Source organism: Crotalus tigris, unplaced genomic scaffold, assembly GCF_016545835.1.
Source record: "Crotalus tigris isolate CLP2741 ecotype Arizona unplaced genomic scaffold, ASM1654583v1 scf7180000017576.4783729, whole genome shotgun sequence".
NCBI classification, from domain to species: domain Eukaryota; kingdom Metazoa; phylum Chordata; class Lepidosauria; order Squamata; family Viperidae; genus Crotalus; species Crotalus tigris.
Window position 1 is genome coordinate 305,717 of NW_024096487.1, and position 26,970 is coordinate 332,686.

At 42.0% G+C, this 26,970-nt stretch overlaps 1 protein-coding gene across 16 annotated transcripts in view; it reads left to right on the top strand.

The window, feature by feature from the left end:
• Window positions 1–26,970, top strand: part of CELF1 (CUGBP Elav-like family member 1) — a 58,368-nt gene that overhangs the window by 160 nt on the left and 31,238 nt on the right. For 4 of the 16 annotated variants that reach the window (XM_039357389.1, XM_039357279.1, XM_039357305.1 and 1 more), the window contains exons 1-2: window positions 56–161; window positions 11,263–11,366. The exons of 1 other annotated variant lie outside the window; for it this stretch is intronic. Coding sequence is in view for 4 of the 15 variants with exons in the window: in XM_039357371.1 (XP_039213305.1) it covers window positions 11,323–11,366 (44 nt within the window). In the remaining 11 variants the exon portion in view is untranslated. Of the gene's footprint in view, window positions 1–4; window positions 162–195; window positions 431–736; window positions 758–11,262; window positions 11,367–25,887; window positions 25,931–26,970 lie in introns of those variants that run through there. 11 more of the 16 variants (XM_039357296.1, XM_039357341.1, XM_039357360.1 and 8 more) reach the window with 10 other exon arrangements.

A 26,970-nucleotide genomic window follows, 5' to 3' on the forward strand; every position in this document is an offset into this window, starting at 1 on the left:
CAGCTTCTCGATGGTCTCTCCCGGAAGTGCCGCCATCTTGCGAAACCGGCCTGAGGCGGAGGGAGGCGAGCGAGCGCGGGCGGATCCCCTGGGGCAGGCGAGGGCGGTGGCCGCCAGGAGGAGCCCGGGAAGGGCAGGGAAGGGACAGCGCGCGAGTGACGGTGAGCGTGCGGCTCGGTCGGCAGCGTTGGGGTGGCTTATGCGACTGGATCTCTCCGTTTTAAGAACGCTCTTCTTTCTCTTTTAGTTGGGCCTCGCTACTATCCGAACCGCTTGGCTTGGCTTCCCCCTGCCGGGGTGGGGGTTGGGAGCAGTGGGAGGGGGAGGAACAGCTGACTACCGTACTTGCCCCCTTTCCCCCCTCCCCCCCACGATCTGAGCGCCGGGGCTTTGATCTAGCTGCGCGGGGTGCTTTCCTTGTATCCAGCTGGTGAGTGTCCCAAGCCCACTAAGAAGGGTGGAGGGAGCCCCTTGGGGGAAGCTGCCTTCTCAGCCTACGACTATGGGGAAGCAAAACTCTTAAGCCAGGCGCCCCTTTCGGGTGGGTTGGGCTGTCTCCGTGGGGGGTTTAAGGGGTGTGTGTGAAGAGACGGATCGCAGATTCGGGGCATTGCAACTTTGCGTCGTCGCAAAGGGGGAGGGGGCGGGGCTCGTCCTCTGGTGGCCGCTTTAAGGCTCGACGCGTAGGAGGTTTCTTCTTCCCGTTAGGAAGCTCTCCCTTGGCTCGGAGGCAGTTCAGTCTCCCTGCCCGGTGGCGGTAAGCGGATCCCATGGCAGTTGGGCTCGGGTAAAATGACCCCGAAGTGTGGTGGAAAGGGGGGGAAGGAAGATGCATTCCTGGCCTTTGCAGAGAACCCGGATGGGTCAAGAAGAGGAGGGTGGGAATCCCTTGGAGGTTTGGGCACGTGGTACGGTGGAAATGACGATTTCCCGGCTCCGGTGAAACTTCGCGTTGATTTATGATGGAAACCTTCGGGTTCTCCCCCTGGGAGTTTGGCTGGGTCAAGCTAGGGTGATGCAAGGTCTGCATTGAACGACGGAGTAGTCAGAATAGAATACAGTCACTTAAATATGAGACAGATGAGGAAACGGTAAGGGGAGAGAGAGATTTCCACCCCCTTTTTTTTTTTAAAAGAAGAAAATGTGTTTGTTTACTAAATGTAATTTAGGGGCTGCTAGATTCTAGAAAACTTGCCTTGTAAAGCAACACCGCTAAAAATTAAAAAAAAAAAAAATGCCAAAGAAGTCCCAAAGGCAAAAATGTTAAAATAAAGGCAGTGAATAATTTTTTTTTTATTTTGATTTGGTACATTGTTCAAAACAGTAAGGTATGAGCTAATTATTTTATGATGCACGCTAGGAAAGATGTATGTCCTTGGAATAATTTTAAAAGAGCATTTAATGGCCTGATGTGTTCCGTGGTATTCTACTGGTTGAAGTAACTTCCTAGAATACTTTGGCATAGAAGAGAAGTGGCACAGTTTTACGTAATCTTGTATTACTTATAGTTTATTAGAGTTTGCATAAATTAAATAATTCAAATACTTTTGGAACTGTGCTTTGTCACATATAAGGAATTGAATACAGCTATTATATATTAACATTTCCTTGTCTTCTTTTGACTGAAAAAAGTGCAGTTATAAATGAAAGCCAAACCAGACATTATTTCAAATGGCAAAGATAATTTTGAAAATTGTTAAATGTTAAAAACTTCAATAAAACCATTCAGCTTTTATTTGTCCTTAGGAGTGAAACAAATGTTTTGTCAGTAGAAAAATAATTCAGCTTTACATAATTCTAGGACATATCCCAGACTCAATAAGCTTCACGTAGTCCAGAATGTAGATAGGTGGACAATTATGGCTATACCTCTCCATGCCCATGTTATACCTGAACTGGCTTCTAATTTGCTTTCAGATGCAATTGAAGGTGCTACCATATTACATACAAAGCCCTACATCAGTGGTCGCGAACCTATGGCACGCGTGCCAGAGGCGACACTCAGAGCTCTCTCTGTGGGCACCGCCATCCTTGCCTTCCCCTGCAGTTCCCTTCTCACCAGCAGCCACCCCCGGAGGAGAGTAGCCACCCTGGGCGTGGCCCGCACAGAGCAGCGCAGCCAAGGACATGGCAGATGGGCAGAGGGACAAGACTCTGCCCTCGCACCCCGTTGTGCACAGATGATGCTACAGGGTGCGGGCAGAGGGCTTGGCCACCATGGTGCTGCAGGGCCGCCTGGGAAATCTGCAGGCCATGGAGGTGGTAGGTGGCCCTGCAGGCAGGGCAGAGCAGGGGCGGGGTGGGGCGTATTTTGGGCACTCGGTGTCTAAAAGGTTCTCCATCACTGTCCTACATTGTATGAGTCCAGAGTATTTGAAGATTCTGTTACAGTGCTCCCATAATTTGTAACGATCTATTAGTTTTGGCAAGAAGGGCATGCCTCAGGGTCCCATCTATTAGGGATTGTTATCTAATGGAACTTGGGAAACATGCCTTTTCTGTAGCTGTGTTTACCCTCTGGAACACCACATTGCCCAGGTTTTGACTGGCCCAGGCTCTGTTTGCTTTTTGGCATGGGAGCCAGGAAAGTAATTGAGCCCAAACTATTAGTGAATGATGTTTTGGAAAGTTGTTTAAGAACTGTGTTTTTTTAAAATAGTTATTGTATTTTAATTCTTGTTAGCGCCTGTCACTCACATTGATGAGATGGTTGGCCAAATAAATAAATAAAGCACAGTCCTGAAGAACATATAGACCAGGGGTGTCAAACTGCCGGCCCATGGGCCAGTTGTATCATGCGCAGGCTGCACCCACCCCAGCTCTGGCAATGCAAAAAAAGTCACGATATGCCACGACACGTCACATGATGCAGCAAGTTTGACACCCGTGATATAGACAGAGTCATCTGATAAAAAGTATCTTGGCTCAACTTTGAATCATATAGGCTTTTGTAGCTAATGGAGTTTTTTAAAATAATATATTGCTTTTTAAATATCTAATTCAAGAAATCAGCCTTCCTGAATAGGATGCAATTATTTCTATAGAAGACACAGAAGAGATAAAACAAGGACCCCACAATACAAATATTTTTTTGTAGGAACCTTTTTTTTTTTGCACTCAAATCAAAACATTTTGCTAGTATTTTACTACAGTATATTACATTAAGATGATATAACTTCCTCTTCTAGAATTCTTTTATAGAGGGCCTCAAGCCTTATGTTTTTCCTCCAAATATTTGAAATTTTTGTTGATGAAAAAATTTACAGTTTTGTTACTATATGCAGAGCCTTACATTTTGTGTTATTTATTCTCTTCGTAGTAGTTCCATTTTGTACAAATATTGTGAATGATATGAGAAAACATTGATTAATGAAGTATGCTAAACCACAATTTAAGTTTTCTGAGCAATTGTTGATTCATGCAAGAAAGTCAACCAAATATAATTTAGGGCAATGTGTGAATCCAGTTTGGGCTATAATTCATGGCTTGTTAATATTTGTGAATCAGGATATTATATCCTATTACACAAACAGTACATTACTGTGATGTGTTTAGCCAACTAGAGATAGGGAACTATATTTTGGATGGGAGGTAGTGCATAAACAATAATATCACCAGAATGTGGACAGCTCAGGTTTTTACTACAGCACTTTTATCTTAATTTTATGTTTTTGTTTTTGTTTCTTTAAAAAAATCAGCTTTAGATAACTTGTGTTGAAATGTTTTTGTTGTTTTGCAAAATTTTAATAGAAGACATACCATACATATTAGCAATTTGCTGACCAATTTATATGTCACAAAAAGGGACTTGAGGGTCTCATGTGCTTCATGGGTTGCTTGCTTCTTAACCAAACCAGAAAAATTCTAGTACCCATTTCTTCACTTATGCTACGAAGCTTTATTTTAATTATAGTTTGTCAGATAACTCAGATCCCAAAACTATAGTTTGCATGAAACAAGCCAGTTTTAGATTCTAAAACTTAAAAAAAAAACTAAATTTAAAGATAATAATTGAGTTTTTGCAAATGGAAAGCAATAACTAATCTTAGAATCATGTTGAAACAGGAAACAAACAAAAAGGTTTGCTGTAGGTAAAATCCATCATGCTAAACATGGTTAATGTTTGAGCTGCTAAGTTCTGATACATTTTTAACAGTGCAGCTCGTAAGCTTTTATTTTTAATACCAGAAATACTGCTTTGAAGATTCATGTTTATTATTGCTTGTTGATTGTCTTGTTCAGTGCATTGAGCACTAAAGTCTTCAGAAGGAATTCATTAATATTTTTTTCTTTCTCTGTCTAGTATTTCAGAGAAGATTGGAATATAACCTGATTTAGTTTTGTCTTAACAAAAGTGTTTTTGGAACACTTTCTGATAAAAGGAAGCAGCTGGCTTCACACATCACAGTATGTTGTACTTAACTTTGGTTTATTAAGCAATTATAATGACCAAGTTAATTTTATGTAATACTGAGCCATAAACATAGCTGAGTTCACATTGTATGCTAAGCCAGCACCCAAAGAAAATGTTGTGACTTTAATGTAGTATAGAAGTAGAATGCAGCCAAGCTCTTATCTTCTTGGCCATCTAGTAGACCTAGTAGTGACATAAGCTAAGCAAATATTTCAAGCTCAGTATCCAGTTACAAATAATAAACTGCAAGTGTTAGAATTTATGATCAAACATGTAATATTTAGCATATCTATCTCAAATGTATTAAAATATGCAGGGTGCCAAGAGCACACTTTATACTATTCTACTGGTTATAACTTTGATAGGAAACAGCATCTAAAGAGCACCCTTTTTAAAACAACATCATATATATATATATTTTCTGAGGTTTTCGCGGGTGTTTGTATGTAGGTCTTTGGTTACTTGGGTTTTCTCCCGTGTAAAATTGGAAGTGTCTTGGCGAAACGTCGCCAAGACACTTCCAATTTTATGCGGGAGAAAACCCGAATAAAGACCTATCTATCTGTCTATATATCTATATATATGTATGTATGTAAGTATGTGTGTGTGTGTGTGTGTGTGTGTGTGTGTGTGTGTGTATATATATATATATATGTAGATATGTATGTATGTATGTGTGTGTATGTATGTATGTATGTATGTATGTAGATACATATCATATATGTATATATATGAATCAACCAATCTAATTTCAACACTAAAAACACCAGGAAGGGCAAGCAACATGTCAGGATGAGATTAAACCAAATTTTAACAATATAAATACCTAGTTGGTTTTTGCAAGTGGCAGAAAACTCTGGGAAACAGTGAGCAAGCCATAGAAGCTTCTTCCTGATTTTAGCCAAAAAGATGTATGTTTGGGAACACACAACTGCTTATTAGTTTTCCTAATCTAGTTCCAAATTATACCAAATGGCTGCCAGCTGAGACTTGAATATCAACATACCTTAGTAACAGCATCTTGAGAAATGACACTGATTACATTCATACAGCAGAAACCAAATAAACTGCTTTATAGTTTATTGCGGTGTGTGGATGCAGTTATGCAAAAAATTGCCCAAATAAAATCATAATTGATAATGGTGTTTTTCTGAACAATATTAATAGACTTATTGTCTTGTATTATAAAATTGTACATACTTTGCTTAAATGCATAACTTAGAATCCAAGTGATACAGTAGGTCTGTATATACACAAACATGCCATATATCAGGTGGTATTTTCAGTTTACAATTACCAATGTTGTTATTGATATTGTATGTTAGAGTTAGAAAGCAGGGAGGTTAAAATGTCTTTAAGCCTTATATTTCTAGAGGTTTAAAATACTTGTGTTTATTTATTTTTATTTATATAATGCCAAATACAGTAAAACTATTGCTTATCCAAGTCTAAATGCAAACATCAATTATTTATGAGGGGTTTTAAGCCAACAGAGGCCATAATGGGTCTTGCAAGATTCATAGACTAGTGTAATTCATAGAATAAACAAAGAGGTTTGCTTTTAAAGTGAGTAGAAATGTTTTCTTTAATTTTTTGCTATATTACTATATAAGTGCATATCAAAAATAGGTGTTCATAACATTTGTATTGCAAATTGGCTTTTTAAATCCATTTAACCCAAATTGCTCACTTGTTTGCATTTGCAGCCTGAAACTTGGTCATTTCTTGCCTGCTAATGTGTAGTTCTCAATGCAAAGATAGGGGTAATCCAATATGTATGCTTGGAATGAAAGCTGATTGGTAGGTTCATGAAAGTATCTTTGTCCTGTGTAAAATTGATATCCCAGAGTGCATAAAGTCCTTGACAGACATTAAAGCCTGTGAAATCTAGTCCTTTCCATATGCACTTATCCTTTATATATATTTTTGGAACTGCCACAAATGTTACAGAATTGGAATTGGGTTTTGGAGTTAAGAATTAGACTAATTTGAAGTTTGTTTTATTTTCTCAAGTATCTAGATGACATTAGTGATTAGAGTTTTGATATTTTTTTCTCTAGATATAGTTCATTCCATTCCATTTATATTTAAACTATCTGAGCAGATTTCGCATGATTTAAGTTACCTATTGTCAAAAGAAGTTACCCTGATTTCTTAATGTTTGGTCTCACTTGAGTCTCACCTGCTAAAACTGGCCCAATCAGTTTGAAAGAAAGTGATGTGTAACTCATGATCCTTTAGATCAGCGTTGGTGAACCTTTTAGGCTTGACATGTCAAAAATTCAGAAAATGCCAAACTTTGCTGTGCTGGCATGTTACACAGGCATGTGCGCGTGCACACACACACACACACACACAGAGAGAGAGACAGACAGACAGACAGACAGACAGACATAATTATATTCTCCCCATTTAGGCCACCTTTAACAGTAGCATGTGGAGACAGTGCTAATGCTAAGCCTCAAATAGAGGCCCGGGGCTCAGTTTTAGCCCTAACCTCACTGCTGCCACTCAAAAAGGTCACCTGGTGTGTTCCCCAATCTGCTGTGTGCTGGTTATCTTCAGTCAGTATTCTCTTTTTGTTGACAGGCCCCTGTAACCTATCCAAGGCTGCTGCGGGTTACCCGAGGCCTTAGTGCTTGGGGCTTCAGAGAATATTCTTCTGCAGCCTCTGAAAACTGGAAGAAAGCACGCCCTGTTCTCACACAATTTTCAGAGAGTCCAGAGTCCACAGAGCATATCCCATTCTCGCGTGGCCTTTGCAGCCTCCAAAAATCACACTGGGACAGATCATACTTTCAAGAATAACAGCAGTTGTTAGGTGTATTGTTGAATGCTGGCATGTCTCCCAAAACATTGTGGCATGTCACCATTGAGACCAGTGTCATAGGTGTACTACCACTACTTTAGATTCTCCTGAATTTCAACTCCCTCCAGTGTAGCCAGCATGCCAATAATGAGGATTTCTATGATGGTCAGTTTATCAATCTCTAGTCTAAAACTTTCCATTAAAACACAAATTTTAGGCTTATACCAAACTACTGTATGTCATTCTGTCCATTTCTGCTTCACTTGTTTTCATGGTCACTTGTTTCTACTTTTTCAAAATAGAAACAGCCCCTTGGAAAACAAAGAAGGAATCAAATATTATAGAAAATACCAGGCAGCTTTTTGAGGCAGAAGCATAACAGATACCCCCATTCCTTTAATTTTTATTTTACTTGTTAAATATCTTTTCTCAGATTACCGCTGATGTGTTTCCTGAGTACTTCTCACAAATGTATTACTAAATAACTGTTTCTTATTACTACATGCTACATTTTTCTTAATACCTGGCTCTTTGCTATTTTTTTCCTTTGTCCTGGAAGATAAAATCTCCATGGCATTCTCATTAAATCTAGTGCTTTAGTAATTCTTCTCATGTTGCTATTATGGACAAGTGAAGGCAGTTTCCTGGAATTTGTCAGTCATCTTATTCCATGTTTATATGTTACTGAGATGGCATGTAGACAGAGCCTTATATCCTGTCTGAACATCAGAAGCCTACCTCTCATGAATTGAATTTGGAATGTAGGTGACCTTAATACTTTCATTTTGCTGTCCTGCACTTATATTTGATACATTTATTGGTTATGTAAACTGAATATTTCTTTCACTAAACATACTAGACTAGATTTTAATTCTCAACATTTTCAAAATGCAAGGTAACTTATCAATTTATGCTGCATGAATTTGCATTACAAGGCATTCTAGAGTCTCATTATCCTATCCCAGACTCAACAGACAACAAATACAAATACTTTGAAAGGGAAGAAAATCAATAATGAGTCGTAAAATAGCAACCACATCACAGCATTCAGAACAGCCAGAATTCTAGAACGGTGCTAGTTGAAACAGCCAAGTTTTGTTCCACTTTGAGATCAGCTTTCCTCTGCATTCTTTAGCACGGTGGCTGGCTGTGGAATTCTGGAAGTTGAAGTCCACATGCCTTAAAATTGTCAAGGTTGAGAAACACTGCATAGCAAATACACATTTAGAAGAGGCAGTCAGTTTTTTTTCCCCCTCCATTGGACTTTGTAGCTGCAGAAACAAAATTTATGCTGCTTCTACTGCTTTCTAAGTACAGTGCAGAGTAATATTTATGTTATGTTTGTCACATAACAGTCCTTTCCTTTCAATTACAGGTAGTCCTCAGTTAATTGCCATTCATTCACTGACTGATCAAAATTACAGTGCTGCTGAATGAATGGTACTTACATCTGTTATGGCCACTGCAGCTCCCCCATGATTACGTAATCAAACTTTGGGCGTTTGGCAGCCCACTTACACTTACAACTTCATGTCTCCTCATCAACCTATCTCCCCTCCCCGACAATCTCTGCCCTTGTGGCCACTCTGCTCAGTGGCATTCCTCGGTGAGTGGTGTGGAGGTTGAAGTAGAAGCCCAGGACTTTCAGCAGTCTCAGCCAGCCAAGAGGTTAATGTCACGTAGGGCCGGGAACTTTACCGATACCAAGACACATTGCCTACTTCTGCCCTAGCATCTCGGTAGTAACTATAGCTAATTCAGATTGCATCTTTGTAAGTATGAAGTTAAGATGTGCTTCAGTTAGCATCAGTTTGCACTTAACTCTCATCTGTTGTCCTCTCAATTACAAGGCAATATAATTTCTGCTGTCTTTGAAAAATATTCACCAATTGATTAAGCTTGCTGCTAATTACAAAGGCAAAAAACATAGAATTGTACTGTATTGGCATGATTAGCTATACCGCAGGTCGGCAACCTGCGACTCCGGAGCCGCATGTGGCTCTTTGAGCCTTCCCCTGTAGCTCCCAGCCTCCTCTGCCATTTGCAGAGAGAGACAGAGAGAGGCACTTACACTTCCCTGCCTCCCTCTGTGTGTGTGTGTGTGTGTGTGTGTGTGTGTGTGTGTGTGTGTGAAAAAAGTGGGCAGAAGATTGGAGAGAGGGAGAGGGAGGGAGAGAGAGACCCCTTTGACATCTAAAATGAAGATAACACTGCATATATCCTTTTTTACCTTTTATATATATTATATAATATATAATATATATTATAATTTTATAATATAATTTTACCTTTAATATATATATATACCATATATATATGTGTGTATATGTATGTGTGTATGTATATGTATATCTATATTTTAGATATCAAAAGAGTTTTGCGGCTCCTAGTGTTTTGTTTTCGGTGGGAAACGGGTCCAAGTGGCTCTTTGAGTGTTTTGGGTTGCCTACCCCTGAGCTATGCTCTTAAATTGTTAGAGGAAGCATCTTTATCCATGGTGATGAAAGACCACCCATGTGGCTTAATTTGCTTCATTTTGTCCTGGATTAAACAGAAGGTTAGAAGACTTGTTACTGGAATGCCAGGGGTACTGGATAAAAGGTTGTATGTGCTGTACTTTGAAGCCGTGTCTCAATTATCAGTGAGATGTAATGGTTAGGGAGTTGAATTAAAATTGGGGAAAGTGAGAATTAGGTTTAACCACAACCAGGGTTGCTTTATGGGTAGGTTTCAGTAAATCAGTCCCTCTCAGTCCACTTGCCTATAGGGTTTTATTGTGAGGAAAAAATGGGCGGAGGGAGTAATATCTCTACTGTTCCTGGAGACAAGTCAGTATATAAATAAATTATTTGAACAAGCAATATTGCTATTGTAGACTGAATTTAACTTAAAATTGTACGCTGCTTAATATGGGAGAGGTTAGTGGTCTATCTAGCCTTTTTTATTGACATTGCTTGGCAGACACTTTCCTTCTTGCAGGCCTTCTTTTATGCCCAGGAGTAAATTTGGGACCTTTGGCTGTCGTAATATGTGCTTTATTATTGAGTGACAACCCTTTTCTGTAGTAAATAGCAAAAATCTCAAGCCAGGCATTTGTGTCTGTTTTTTTATGTATTAATGTTTTTATCTGGTGCTGAGTGCCTCAATTTCACATAGGGAATGATATCTGGAGCTTTATTTGACCTTTTATCTATATTTTAGGCTGCCTGCATGAAGAGACGTGCTTTTCTTTGGAAATTCTTGTAATCCATAACAATAATATGTAACTTTGCTAGTCTTTTTCTGGAAACTTGGGTATAGAGACCTCCAATTTTAATAGAAGAGCACCATGTGTATTTTAGATTTTTCCTTTTGAACAATTTACCAATGTCTGTATAATCTGATCCGGACAGTTCTGCAATTTATTTCAACAGTGAATGTTAACACCTTGTTACTTAAATTTAAGAGAGGTTTTTTTTTTACTTACATTATACTTTTCCTTTAAAAAGTTTGATTTTGCTTACGCTTTGTGAAACTGGCTTAGCTCACAAAAGTCAATAGGAAAGGGTAAATCCTGTCCCCGTGCCTCTAAGCTTCAGAGTGAAATTTTTGCATTATGACTTTTTAATTGCCAGAATAATAGCAAAAGGCATAAAAGTCCTACCTCTCACACAAAACAGGTTTAGGAGCTGGATAGGTGGTGGTAACAGGGACTACCAAACTGTTGTCCCAAAAATAGTAAATAAACAAGGATACAAAGACATAAAAAGCTTCCTGAAGAAGCCTCTAGCCCAGGGGTTCTCAACCTTGGCAACTTTAAGACTTGTGGACTTCAATTCCCAGAATTCCTCAGCCAGCCTTGCTGGCTGAGGAATTCTGGGAGTTGAAGTCCACATGTCTTAAAGTTGCCAAGGTTGAGAACCCCTGCTCTAGCCATTTTCCCTGCAGATTTCACCATCAGCCACACTATTTGAAAAAGTTTAAATTTACAATCTTCAGAAAAATTTAAGGATTTCAAATAGAATAGCAGGTTTCTGAAGCGAATGTATTTCTACCTCAGTTTCCTAGACTTTTCCAGCTTCTTGCAAATACAAACTGTTACTCAGAGATTGATGAAGAGATGGAAAACCTTGCTCTTTTCCAGCCACAGTCCACAGACTTCGGGTGAGTTCTTTGTTGTAAAAGGATCAACCTTTTGTATTTATAGGAGAGGGAGGGGCTCAGGTAATCCGACTCTGCACATGATTAAGAACCATGTTTCCCTGGGGAGGTGGGGGGAATGTATGTTGTATCTGGCAAGCAAGTTACAGTCACAACAGCTAAATTCTGAGTATGAAAGGCTGGAATCCTTCAGTTAAAGAGTTCTGTATCTTTTATTAAAACTTGTACAAGTAGTCCTCGACTTACAACCACAATTGAGCCCAACATTTCTGTTATGGGAGACATTTGTTACGTGGTTTTGCTCCATTTTACGACTTTTCTTGCCATAGTTGTTAAGTGAATCACTGCAGTTGATAAGTTAGTAACCTGGGTGTTAACTGAATCTGGCTTCCCCATTGACTTTGTTTGTCAGAGGGGTGCAAAAGGTGATCACATGATCCCAGGACACTGCAACCGTCATAAATATGAGTCAGTTGCCAAACATCTGGATTTTCATTGCATGATCATGGGGATGCTGCAAAGGTTGTAACTATGAAAAACAGTCATAAGTCACATTTTTCAGTGCTGCTGTAACTTTGAATGGCTACTGCAGTGAGGAAAAAAAGTACTTGATCTCCTGCTGATTTTGTATGTTTGCCCACTGATAAAGAAATGGTCAGTCTATAATTTTAATGGTAGTTTTTTTTTTTACCAGTGAGAGACAGAATAACACAAAAAAAATCCATAAAAACGCATTTCAAAAAAATTATAAATTGATTTGCATTTTAATGAGTGAAATAAGTATTTCACCCCTGCGCAAAACATGACTTAGTACTTGGTGGCAAAACCCTTGTTGGCAGTCAAAGAGGTCAGACGTTCCTTGTAGTTGGCCACCAGGTTTGTGCACATCTCAGGAGGGATTTTGTTCCAGTCCTCTTTGCAGATCCTCTCCAAATCATTAAGGTTTCGAGGCTGACGTTTGGCAGCTCCCTCCACAGATTTTCGATGGGATTAAGGTCTGGAGACTGGCTAGAAGCACCTTAATGTGCTTCTTGAGCCACTCCTTTGTTGCCTTGGCTATGTGTTTTGCGTCATTGCTATGCTGGAATACCCATCCATGACCCATTTTCAATGCCCTGGCTGAGGGAAGGAGGTCCCGTCCATCGTCCCTTTGATGCGGTGAAGTTGTCTTGTCTCTTTAGCAGAAAAACACCCTCAGAGCATAATGTTTCCACCTCCATGTTTGATGGTGGGGATGGTGTTCTTGGGGTCATAGGCAGCATTCCTCCTCTTCCAAACACGGCTAATTGAGTTGATACCAAAGAGCTTGATTTTGGTCTCATCTGACCACAACACTTTCACCCAGTTCTCTGAATTATTCAGATGTTCATTGACAAATTTCACAGGGGCCTATACATGTGCTTTCTTGAGCAGGGGGACCTTTCAGGCACTGCAGGATTTCAATCCTTCACGGCATAGTGTGTTACCAATTGTTTTCTTGATGACTATGGTCCCAGCTGCCTTGAGATCATTAACAAGGCCCTCCCATGTAGTTCTGGGCTGATTCCTCACTGTTCTAATGATCATTGAAACTCCACGAGGTGAGATCTTGCATGGAACCCCAGACCGAGGGAGATTGACAGTTATTTTGTGTTTCTTCCATTTGCAAATAATCTCACCAACTGTTGTCACCTTCTCCCCAAACTGCTTAGCAATAGTCTTGTAGCCCATTCCAGTCTTGTGTAAATCTACAATCTTGTCCCTGACATCCTTGGACAGCTCTTTGGTCTTGGTCATGGTGGAGAGTTTGGAATCTGATTGATTGATTGATTGATTCTGTGGACAGGTGTCTTTTATATAGGTAACAAGCTGAGATTAGGAGCACTCCCTTTAAGAGAGTCTCCTAATCTCAGCTTGTTACCTGTATAAAAGATACCTGGGAGCCAGAAATCTTGCTGATAGGGGATCAAATACTTACTTCACTCATTAAAATGCAAATCAATTTATAACTTTTTTGAAATGTGTTTTTCTGGATTTTTGTTGTTATTCTGTCTCTCATTGTTAAAATAAACCTACCATTAAAATGATAGACTAGCCATTTCTTTGTCAGAGGGCAAACATACAAAATCGGCAGAGGATCAAATAATTTCTTCTCTCACTGTAAATGAACTGTTGTAAGTCGAGGACTATTTCTATCTCCTGTACAAGTTTTGGTAGCATATGGACAACAATCACAAGACAATTTCTAGATAGTATAACTATATGGCATGTTAGCCAAAATATTCAAAATTGTTTGATATTTTCAAAGAGTGTTGAATGTAGTATGAATACAAATAATTTAGAATGGTGTCAAACTGCCAGCCCACGGGCTGGATGCATCATGCGGAAGCTGTGCCCACCCCATTGCTGGCAATGGCAAAACTGTCCCAATACATTGTGCGATGTCATGTGACATCGCGAGTTTGACATGTCTGTTTTAGAAGGTTAAATGTTCTTTATCTCAGTAAAATATGTTGTTAACTAAATGTTTGATTGAACAAAATCATGATGGGTGGGAAGAACTGTTGGCCTATCTGGTAATAATTGCCACACATGTGGAAGATTGAGACTTAGAATGTAAGAAATGGAAAAGGTCATGGATTACTAAAGCCAGGTATATGAAACAATTTTTTTAAAAAAAGATGTAATAAATATTAAAATATTCTGATTCTGTGGAGCAGAGTTGATAAATGCATACAGGGAAGTGAAAGATTTATTTAATTATGAATGAAAAGACTAAAATAACAGAACATGTGATTGATATCAATTAGATTGTAGGAATTTATATGTTGTATATTTTTATGGGAGTATAAATGATGATATTAGAAGAACCAAGGCTGAGTTTTGGTAAAAATTGTGCAATTCCCCCCCCCCCCCGACATATTCATCTTCCTATCCTCTTTCAAGATAAGCAACATTGTGTGAATCTTTGAAAAGGAGTAAGTATTACAAAAACATTAAAGGCTCAAGATCAGAAAAAGGAAAGAAAACATAGTTAAAGGTAGTTTATTCCAGTGCCATTTACTCTATAATTTTCCTATTTTCAGGTTATGCTGGTCTAGAACATAACATGCATATGCTGTTCTGAGCATAGAGCAGATAGAGTTTGGTGGTCTCTATTTGGACTGAAATGCATATTCTGGATAGACGTTTTTCCAGTAATGAGTGTAATACTGGTAAAGGAAAAACAGATCTTGGAAGATCAATGGGCACATATGGGAGAGGAGTAGAAAGAATGCAAGATTTATTAACTTTGCCCAATCAAAAAATATGTAATAATGTTTTATTCTGAAATTCATATATGCATGATGTATGAACATCAGCTTGAGTACAAAGTTATTTTGTAACAAGAGGGAAGGATGGAAACAAATTAATTACAAAAAAGTGATTGGGCCATTCTCCAGCATGACAAGTGGAGAATCCACCAATGGGTTTTGCTTGTCTTCTGCCCGTATAGACTAAGTCAGCCAAATTGCCACGCCCCTCTTCCTGAGGCCATCCCCCAGTCTTGACTTAGTCTTTCGCCCCACAGGACACACACCTTGGATCTAAAAATCAGGTCGTATTGAAAACTCTTAAAAAATTCTATTTCTAACCTTTCTGCGGCTGGGGGGGTAGTAAAGCAGACAGTGTTGCTAGCTACTGTTAGGAGTAAAGTCTTCATCCTGGTTCATCCAAGCCGGGAATAAATAAGCAAACATGGCGACTGCTTTGGGAAGAAGGTTACAGTTTATTGCAGAAAGATGGTCTTCAGGAAAGTACAGAGGAGAGAGAAGAAGAGCGAAGGAGAAGGGCTGAGCACATGGGGCAGTAGGCTTTTATACCGCCTTGTTTGGAATAGTTTCCTGTTCCTGTGGCATGAACCTTGAGGCTGTTTCTGAGTGTTTGTCTAGGCCTTGATATCTGTGGTTTAGATCATATCCTGCTTCCCAGGTGATGGGGCTGACTCCTAGAGAGCAGATCTTCTCTTTTGTCTTCTTGATTGCTCTAGCTCCAACTTTCTGATGGTTTTACATTTGCATTTGTATAGGGCTAAAGTCTTGCTTGGGGCAGAGAGATAGATTTGGGGCCAAGTTTGGTTTTAAAAAGTCCTTTTGAGGAGCCCTTTTTAATATTTCCTTCTGGGCTAACTTTCATCAATCCCCCGCTTTGTGCCTTAACACACTTATTGGCACAACATTAAAATTGATCTGGTCAGGGAGACTTGGTAGTGTTAAGCAAGGACATTAATGGAGGCAGCAGAAAAAGATCCCTTTAGTGGCTCCCAAAAGGGGAGCTTGCACCCATAAAGTTCTAAAAGTCAGGGCAAAATTTTGTTAAGTGGAAAAGAAATTTATAGTGTCCAATATTCTGTGCCAATCATTTTCAAATGTTGGATATCACCTTTAGCTTTCAGTCAGGTTTGTATACCTCCCAAAATTCTTCACAGCCATGGTTTTCCTTACTACATGACCACTGACTGCCCAATTTCAAGGGTTGTTTCCTGCCTTAGCTCTTAATTCAGTGCATCCAGGTTTGTAATGTCCAATATGCCAGGCTATTAAATTTTTCTTTAAATTACACATACTGAGCTCTAGGAATCCCAATCTGAGCTCAACAGTGCAAAATATTCAGGGCATAAGTTTGGGATTTTTTCTGTTGCTTCCTTAGTCAGGGCATACGAATTGCAAATCACCTGAGGGGGCCTAGTTCCCTCCCCCTTGGAATCTGTTGGAAGTTGGTCCCACAAAGCTTTGGTGCAATAGAGCAAAAATCAGCCTGAGGAACTTTACTAAAGGTAGGTGAAGGGGATAGACTCAAGTGTGATTCTGAATGGTGTCTGTGTGTGTGTGCATGTATATGCAGCTACTTTTACAAAATAGTCAATACAAACATTCTGGATAAATTTTCCCTCTCACCAGATAGAAGTCCAAGGTGTTCAATACTTGTTCAGCCACCTATTCCTAAATGCCATCTCTCCACTAATACATTCAACTGGCTTGTTACAATACAAATGGGGCAAGAAAGAAAAGTTTACAATGAGTTTCCACCCTCCCCCCAGAATTTTCTCTTCTGAGGCTTCACATGGCACCACCTTCCTTCTGCAGCTCTCACAGGCATCTGGGTAAATGGTAGGACTTGGGAAGATGTTCCCCACTCAGATTGCATGGTGGCTTTTTAGTGGATGGCTGGATTCAAAACTCAATTCCATGGCACAATAGACAGCATCTGGGTCTGTGTGTTCTGCTTCCATTCAGGGCTGAAAGATACAAGAACAAGGTCTCCCCCCCCCCCGCTTTCTGGGTGGACTCTACCAGGAGAGGCAGACAAAAGGTATGGAGAACAAAGGGCAGGAAAAGAATTGGAAGGGGGGTAGCTTGCAGGCAGTTTGAAAATGCTGAAAACTCCAAATAATTTTAAAAGCCTAATATTTTGAGATGTGCAACTTGCCAAGGGTAGGAGAACATTTATTCTAAAATAGACCACATCGTTTTAGAGATTGAGAAATGCTTATATATTTGGGATAAGAAAAGTTTCATAGTAGCATCACCAATAAGTGATAGGATACGAAAAGTAACTTAAGGAAATTATTTCCCCACACAAGCAGACTTGAACTTCAAAAGGCTCTTGTAGATAGACACACATTTTTCAGGGAAAGGATAGATAAAACACATACAGTAAATGCAAGTGAAACTTTTCCAACAGATAAACTTAAAACAATCCCTCCTGGTAACTTAAGGCTTGAGGAAACATATATTTTTCTGCCCTTTTTAATATTTCCTTCTGGGCTAACTTTCATCACTACTTTCCAGCCAAGTGGAGCGACTGCGAGGCTTCCCCGAAGCCCAGCTAATCTGCGGAGAGCAGACAAAGAGGCCGGTCGCCTTCTTAGCTCCGCGTGACCTCCGGAGCGGGGGGAACAAATCCTATCCCTGAGTGGAAGGCAGACAGTTCCAGCCCACGGCAACAGCTGGACCGCCTATTCAAGGGCTCAGCACCCCAACCGTAGAGGCGGAGCGGCTGCAATTAATAGAACTAGTTCACGACCGCCATTTCAAGCCGAGCGTTCAGGCCGTGCTTTTCAAACTGCAGCTGCCAGCCCCGCTCAGACTCCTCAAAGCAAGACGCCGGTAAACCGCTGCTGGCTCGAACAGGCACTAGACGAGCTATTCTAAGTTTTCATCTTCCCTAATAGAGAGAATAGGGCTGAAGTGGTTGAATGTTGGAGGGAAAAGGCAGGGAATGCCGCCCTGCTTCACTTACAGTGCCTTCTCAACAGATTAAGGCCATTTCTCGCTCCTACCTAGTCACTGCCCGTCCCATAGGCAACGTACCACGTTATTATAAAAATAAAAGGAGAAAGAGAAGAGAGAGAGGACGAATTGTCTGACCAATACATGTGAGCGGGAGGTATCTTCAAGGGTGATATACCTCTGCCAGCAACACAACAGAGGCTGATACAGGAGAGTACAGCGGGTGTCTGTACCATTAATTGGCATTGTCACCGGAACTATTTCCAGTCACTACCAGATTGCATTACCAAGCCTCTTAACACGAGATTCGTCCAGTCTTAGCGCTGAGATATCTCTTCTGCCAATGGCAGATACCAACGCTGCTCAGGCAGTGCAGGACTCCACCATTAGTCCTGGACATAAGAGGCCAAGATCTTCCAACCAGGAAGCAGTGGGCAGGATCAAGGCCAAAGCAATATCTGGCAAAAGATCCTCCAAGGCAGTGGATCAGGAGGCCAAACGTTGCCACCAGGCTCTGGAGAAACAATCATCTAGAGCCGAAAATAGGCAAAACACAGCAGGAGACGGTCTAGTCCCACCTGCTTACATAGAGGAGGAAATATTTGGCCCGCTGCAGCCTAGTCAGGAACCTCTGGAAACAGAGGCTGACGCAGACCAGGCAGACAGATCCTCCCTAAGCAAGGGGCCTGAGAGCCCAGGGGTACCCAATGCACACTCAGCAGCAGCAGGGCTTCGTCCCTCAGACAATCAGGGAGCCTTGTCATTAGAACACTTACAATCCCTGATATCTCAGGCAGTCGCTCTTCATGGCCTCTTCTTCTAGAGCCGGGTCTGTGGCTTCAAGAGGTCGATCCTACCTTTCCCAAGAGGAAGCCTCAGCATACCAGGGATCAATTTTTCCATCTTGTTCCTCCAGAAGCAGGAAGTCCCCCACGGGGGACTATGAGCAAATGGATCAAGGGCTGTCAGAGGATGATGATATATCCCCAGATCCTCCACCATTCGTGAGTCTCTTCATCCCGACTCTATTCATATCCCTGCTCCACAAGGCCAGCAGCACCGCAAAAGTTAAGAGACCAAGGCTTCCCCAGGAGGGACCCTCAACATGTCAGGACACAAACAGCAGGGTGTTTTTGCAGCCCACTTACACGCAACAATTTATTCCCTGCCCCCCTCTCTTCTTTGATATAATTCAGAATAATTTGGGGGCACTGGGGTCTTTCCCTCCAATGGGGGGGGGAGACAGACAAGAAGCTGTTCAACATAGATCTGGCTTTATCAGAGGTAATAGAGGTCCCGGCAGTAGATGAGCCTCTAGCAGCTCTTTTTTCACCATCCACGGTATCCGGGGATGCGGCGGAGGCCTTGAAGTCTGAAGACAAGAAGGCAGAACTCACCTTCCGCAGGACACACCAGGCGTCAGCGTGGGCGATCAAGGCAGCCATTTCCAACTCCTTTTTCGCTAGGACTTCGTTGCTCTGGCTGTGCCAACTCCAGGCCAGGATCTCCCCAGAGGAGGAGAGAACCTACCATGACTTAAGGAGGTTAGTGGTGGCAGCAGAATTCATGGCAGATTCATCATTACACGCAGCAAACTACTCTGCTAGGGCAATAGCGTCCAACACTGCAGCACGCAGATTACTGTGTCTCAGACATTGGCGAGCCGACAGTAAGGCAAAGTGGAAGTTGGCGGTTACGACTTAACAAGGGTGGTCTACTCTTTGGTGAGGCCCTCAACTCTTACCTGATAGAAAACAAGGACAAACGCATGGTCCTGGCCCACCTTTCAAGGAGGGTGGAGAGGAGAGTCTCCTTCTTCCCTCGCAGATAGCCTTTCCAATCAGAAGCAGGCCCAGAGCCTACTTCTTTTTCCTGTCCCTATCAGCCCAGATCAGATCGACAAGGCGACAGAACCAGTAACAGGGACAGATTCAGACAGCAATTCCAGTCAAAGAGGCCCTTTTGAGAAGCAGGGGCCGTCCCTTTTGCAAGTGATGGCGGGGAGGGCTCCCCCATTGGTAGTAGGCTGGCTGTCTTCGCACACAGATGGCAGGCCACCACCACGGACCTTTGGTTCCTAAATACTGTCAGATTCGGCCTCTCACTGGAATTCATCTCCAAGCCCCCGAACCACTTCGTCCCTTGCCCATTACCCAAGGATCCGACCAAAAGGAGCCTCATCAAGGAGGCCATCCAGCACCTCCTGGACATCCAGGCTATAGAATTGGTGCAGACGGGACAACAGGGACAAGGATCCTACTCCATCTTATTTATAGTCCCAAAGAGTTCGGGGGGATGGAGAGCAATTCTAGACCTAAAAAGGCTGAACAACCACCTGGCATACAGAAAGTTCAAATGCAGACTCTCCAGTCAATATTAGCAGGTGTCAGAAGGGGAGACCTCCTGACTTCCATAAATCTGACGGAGGCTTACCTTCACACCCCCATACCTCTGGAGCACTGAAAGTTTCTCAAGTTCTGCCATGCAGGCCAGCATTTTCAATACAGGGCCCTTCCCTTTGGACTTTCTTCGGCCCCCAGAGTATTCACAAAAGTACTGGCGATACTCGCCGCACATCTACGAATCATCCCCGTGCGCATCCAGTGTTACCTGGATGACATTCTCATCCAATCTTCGTCAGTTCAGGCAGCACAGTCAGATCTGACACTGACCCTAAGAGCCCTTCAGGACCACAGGTTCTCAGTAAACTTCCAAAAGAGTCAGACAGTCCCATCGACCCATCTTCTTCATCTGGTCGCCGCGATAGACACACTAAAGTGCGAGGTCTACCTCTCTTGAGAACATCAAGACAGCATTTGAGCCCTGGTCAGGCAGATTCGAAGGAAACAGGCTACCACACTGGCCATACTCTGCTACCTGCTGGGAAAGATGATCTCATACTTAGCCATCGTGCCCTGGGCACGGCTACACTCCAGAGACCTGCAATGCTTTCTGCTTCTGTTTCAGAAAATAGGAACCAGCTCTTCCAACTAGAGGGTAAGGGTGCCACCAAAGGTTCTGATGTCGCTCCATTGGTGGTCGTCCCCAGCGAAAGGGCACATGGGAAAGGGGCACATGTTCAAGGAACCCACCCGAGTCACACTGACCACGGATGCCAGCTTATTCGATTGGGGAGCACACCTACAATCACAACTGGCACAGGGCCAATGGTCCAAAGAGGATCTAAGATACAACATAAACTGGTTAGAGCTCAGAGCCATACACCTGGCCCTCCACCACTTCTGCAATGCAGTGGCGGATCAGCACGTCCTAGTTCTCACGGACAACGTGGCGGCAAAAGCCCATGTCAACCGATGGGGACACACGGTCCAGAGCCCTCATTACCAAGGCCCAATCGCTGGGAGCCTGGGCTGAGAACAACCTAGTCTCCCTCGAGGCTGAACACATATCAGGAGAGGCGAATCAGCAGGCGGACTTTCTGAGCAGGGCAACAGTAGACCACTTGGAGTGGAGCCTACACCCAGCTCTCTTCAGGGAAGCATCAGAGAGGTTCGGCCATTCAGTGCTGGACCTATTTGCCAGCCCCAGGAATGCCCAGTTCCCGAGGTTCTTATCCTGCTTCCCATCACCGAGGGCAGAGAGAGCAGATGCACTTCAGGGACACTGGCCGAAGGGGTTGCTATACACCTTCCCACCTCTTCCTCTGATGCAATCAACCATCAGAAAGATATTGCAGGAAAAAGCAGAGGTGATACTTGTTGCGCCACACTGGCCAAGACGGCCGTGGTTTGCGGACCTCGTAAGCCTTTCTATATCTCCTCCTTGGAGGATTCCCCATGACCGAATCTCCCTCAGCCAGGGCACCCTACAACATCCAGAGCCATAGTGGCTCCAACTAACCACTTGGCACTTGAACAGAGCCTCCTAGAAGGGGAGGCTTATTCACAAAAGGTCATCAAGACGATCCAGGCATCAAGAAGGCCTACAACTAACAGAATCTGTGGAGAAATTATTGCAGCTGGTGTGCAAAGTAGCAGCTAGACCCTTTTAGGATTGCTATCCCAAGGGTCTTAGACTACTTGTGGGAGGGACTTGACAGGGGTTTAGCACCCAACACAATTAGCAGACAGGTGGCCACCCTGTCCACTATACTTACATATGGCAACTCTGAACCACTGGCCAAGCACCCAGTGGTGCGATCCTTCATAAAGGGCACAACAAACAACAGACCATCCGTGGTCCACAGATATCCCTCCTGGGACCTGTCCAAGGTCCTACAGGCCATCACCTCACCTCCATTTGAACCTATCCGGACCTGCACCTTACAGTACTTGACACTTAAAGTCGCATTTCTGGTCGCCGTTCCTCGGCAAGACGCATTTCAGAGTTGGCAGCACTACCAGTTATGGAAGATCTCTGCACCTTCCAGACGGATAGGGTGGTCCTACGTCTGGACCCCTCCTTCATTCCCAAGGTCAATTCCTTATTCCACAGGACACAAGAGGTGGTGCTACCAGATTTTTGCGTTCAGCCCTCCCATGAATTGGAGCGCAAATGCAACCTTAGACGTTCACAGAGCTTTAAGGCAATACATAAAGCGAACTGCACCCTTCCGCAAATCTGAGGCCCTGTTTGTATCCTTCCATTCGCACTCAAGGGGTCGAAGGGTCATACCGTCCACAATTGGCAGATGGATCAGGAATTGCATAGCAGAAGCATACCAAGGGCAATCACTCTCAGTTCCTAAACAAATCACTGCCCATTCCACTTGCAGCGCTGCAACATCAGCAGCGTGGGCGACTCAGGCACCGATTGAGGAAATATGTAGGGCAGTGACGTGGGTGTCGCCTTCCCTTTTATAAGACACTATAAGTTAGATAGGTTCGCATCGGCAGAGGCCTCATTTGGCAGGAGGGTCCTCCAATGCGTTGTGTCAGAGAGTGGGACACAGGCCCAGACGGCTTCCCACCCACAGGGATAGTGAGGCTTTGGTACGTCCCATTGGTGGATTCTCCATTCGTCATGCTGGAGAAGGGTCGTTGTCTTACCTGAACGCCTTTTCTCAGCATGACAATGGCGAATCCACTCCCACTCTTAGGGCCAGTCAGCTCCTGTTCTGGGAAAGGATTGAGCCCAACACACTTGAATCATAGCCAACAGCTTCGCTTCAGTTGAGACTGGGGGATGGCCCCAGGAAGAGGGGCGTGGCAATTTGGCTGACTTAGTCTATACGGGCAGAAGGCAAGCAAAACCCATTGGTGGATTCTCCATCGTATGCTGAGAAAAGGCGTTCAGGTAAGACAACGCCCTTTCAGAAAGCCAGAAATGAATACGAACAATAATTATTTGATGGATGTTAGATTTTTATTTTTAAATCTCCATTATAAGTACGTGGACTAACCAACAGGCTTTTCATGTATAAAGAAGGAAACAAATGAACATAATGTGATTTTATTACGATGAACAATTTAGAGAATTAGTAAAGGATAGACAGGTACTAAGAGGTTCCAAATTTAGGAAATCCATTATTTGATGGCAGCAAGCATAGAGTGACTATTAGACAAGAAGTTCTATTTAAAAAAGAAATTAGAAGATTCATCACTCAATTGAATGAAAGAAAATGGACATCAGGAAAGAGAATGTAAAAGCTGCTTAGAACAGAGTGAGCAAATACATACGTCCACAGAAGTGGAACTACTTTGCTAATTGTGGAACTCTACATTTGCATATGTAGAGTTATGCAAATAAGAATTATGAAAAAAATGCTTCATGGAAAAATGAGATGAAGGAGGCAAAGAAAAATGACCATTGGAAAATAAGAATCAAAGTTAATGTATAATAAGCATATAGAGAAAAGGAGTTGTAAAGTAGGTATTAAGAGGTCAGAAACATGAATTAAAAGAAAGTGCAAAGCAGTTTTAATGAAAATGAGTGTTTGAGTAAGGGACGTAACATTTATTTTTGTGGGATTGTGGGGGTTACTCTGTAAATCCCCAAAAAGGCACAGCCTTTTAAAAAGTGTATTACACTTCTATTTCTAAAGATCCAAACAGCTGCATGTCTGTACAGGTGACCTTTGACCTATGAACTGGCTATTCCAAGTTAAGACAACAATGAATGAATGATGGGTTACAACTGGTCCTCAGAATTCCAGCTGTACCAGCATCCTAATGATCATGTGATTACTATTTGCACTTACAACTGGTTTCCAAATATCCCACAATCATGTGATCGCCATTTGGTAACCCTGCCAACTTCCCCAGAAAGTCAAGAGGGAAATTGGTAGGGAAGGTCACTGAGGTATGTCTCCCACTCATGCACCCTCCCCATCCCCTGTGCACTCACTCTGCGTAAGTCACTCATGCATTCCCATGCACACTCCCCAATACGCACTGCGTCACTGTACACCCCAAGCCATATGGCGTCTCTTGTGTACCTTCTCAAACCACATACCTCCAACCCCACACACTTCTTGATGTACCATGTTTCCTCGAAAGTTAGACCCAGCCCAATAGTAAGCCTTAGCTTGATTTTTGGGGGTGGGCCTAATATAAGGTCTACTCCTAGTTTTGGGGTGATGGGCACCCCTAAAAATCAAGCTAGGATGGAGGTAAGCGGGGTGAAGCTGCCTCGTGTGCCCCGCGCCCGCTTATTTTACCAGTAGGATCACCATAGCCAGGCCTCCCACACCCCGACACCTGTCATGCCGCTACTTGACTATTTCTGCGTCTGCTTGCAGCCACTTGTCGCCGGATGCCATGTGGCACATTGTGTCATTGCCACTCCTCCCGGCAGGACGCCATATGGCACTTCGGGCCACTTCTGCTGCTTGTGCCACGCTTTGGGCTGCTTCTCTTGCGGCAGGAAGCCACCTGGGACTTCAAGCTGTTTCCGCTGCAGAAATGGCCCAAAGAGCCATGCAGCATCCTTCCGGGAGGAGCGGCAACGGTGCAATGCGCCACATGGTGTCCGGCAGCAAGTGGCCACAGAAGAGGTCAAGCAGCGGCGCGAGAGGTGTCGAGGTGTGGGAGGCCTGGCCGTGTTGCTCCTAAGGTAAGACATTCTCCAAAATTAAGACCTAGTGCCTCTTTTGGAGGCAAAAAAAATATATATATATAAGACCAGGTCTTATGGCACCTCTCATACTTCCTTCCCTTTCCCTCTTCCACCCAGCAGCATCAGCCTATTGCTTATGGGCTTGAGACATGCAATTTCCTGCCGGCTTGCCCACTCGCCCACTTTGGTTGTGGGAAGCTGGAGGAATTTGCCACCCCTATTGAATGTGGATTTCAAGTAATAGTAACTGGGATTTTAGCAGTTGCTGTCATTAAGCATTGCACTGTACAGCCGCATTGCTTAGCAACAGAAATTCCTGTCTCAATTGTTGTTAGTTGAGAACTACCTGTACAATAAGAGTGTTTATATGAAGAAGCTCTGCATTTGAATTCTGCTAAATCTCAGTTCTTAGTTAGATTATGTCAGAATTAGGATTTATATATAGCCCAGTGTCTCATTTCTCTCAGTGTCTTTGGGAAGTTGACAAGAAGCACCTAGGAAAGCAAGTGGTTATTTTACAGCATTTACTACAACAGGATAATAACCACTTAGTTCATGGCTTTAAGAGGGCAGATTTCTACTAGTAGTTATCAGTACATAATGGCATTTACTGCAACATTAAAGGTCAGTGTGCCATTGAATAATAGAGAGAAACCTGAGGGAAAGTGCTGTTATATTAATATTCTGCTTGTGAATTTAAAATATTGTGTATATTCACATAAGCCCATTTATGTATAAACTGATCCTTGATTTTTAACAAAAAAAGTCATAAAAATGTCATCCATGGAAAAGTTTTGTATTTAATTTTCACAATTGGTTTATCCATGGGTGGCAAATTTTTCATGGTAAAAATTTGAGGGATTGCTTATTCATGGATGGAATTAACTATGAGTATAGGATATATGGCTAATTTTAAAACATATATACTCATAAATAACCCCAGCTGTGAAAAAGCCTAGTCCAAATTTTGGATGTATTTTGTTACCTAAAATTCTCAGATTATCCCTCTTATACTCTTTTATAGGGGCATCTTCTGTCTTCTCATTTATGTAGAAGTAGGAAGAAAATTTGTGTTATCTCCAGTTTTCCAGATTATTGGATTCACAGTTAATCATTCTTCTTTATTTGTAAGATTAATGGGAGATAGAATCAAGCTACATTTGAAAACCATAGTTATAATACATCAATAAGAATTAATACATGAGTGATATTAAAAATATATTTTAACATCTTGGTATTTGCCATGTTAAATGCAGATGTTTATTCATTTTACCAAGGGGGAAAAAAGAAGAAAATAATGTGAGTATAATTTTTGCCCTAAGATGTTGTGGAGTAAAATTGCAACTGAATCAGTAATTATAACTTATCGCGATGCTATCCAGAATCAGTAAATATAAAACGCAGTTGTAAACAAGTAAATATATTTGAACTAGATAGAGATTAATGCATTAAATGTGTATGGCAGTTCACTTTGGGAAAAAAAAGTATAAAATTATATCCTTGAATGTTCTAATGAAAATAATTTTAAAAAACGGAAAATTTGCAGGGTTTTAAAATTAGACTGTCTTAGGTAGCGTACACAACATGTATTTTGATAGAATTGTGTGTGTGTATCTCTTTATCTCATGGTGGCAAAGGGGAGTTGGAAGTAGATATAAGACAGGCAACCATGGCTCCTGTTGCTAGGAAGCCTTTTACATAGAACATTTTATGGCATGTTTTTATTTAGTTAGTATCTACACAGCTTAGTTGCTACACGATAAATAAGGACAATTATATACTCAAAAATATTTGCAGACAGTTAGATTACAGAGATTTATTTATTCAACAGCATTTTTAGAGGCTGCACTGTTTTTACAGGACTAAACCCTGAATTTGAGTCCAATAGAGCTTGTATCTTGAGAAAAGCATTCAGTACGCAAAGTAATAATTTCAACATAATATTAGTATTGCTCAGTTCTATGGAGGAAAAACCATACTAGTAATTTGTTTATATTTTCAAGAATATTCCAGTCGTTTCTGAATTTCTTTAATAGTGAATTTGGGGAGCTGGCTAGTCCTTGACTTGCAGTCACAATTTTGCCCAGAATTTCCATTGTCACTTGGTGCAGTTTAAAGCAAGTCATCATTAGACTAGACTAGACCCAATTTTATTTTTTACCATGGTTTTTAGGGTGATCACTACAGCCATTAAATAAAACATCAAGATCCTTAAGTGAATCTAGCTTCCCCAATTGACTTTTCTTGTTAAAACTGGCTTGGAAAATGGCAAATTATAGTCAGATGATTGCAAGATACTGAAGTCTTTATAAATGCAAATCAGCTGCCAGGCACCCAGA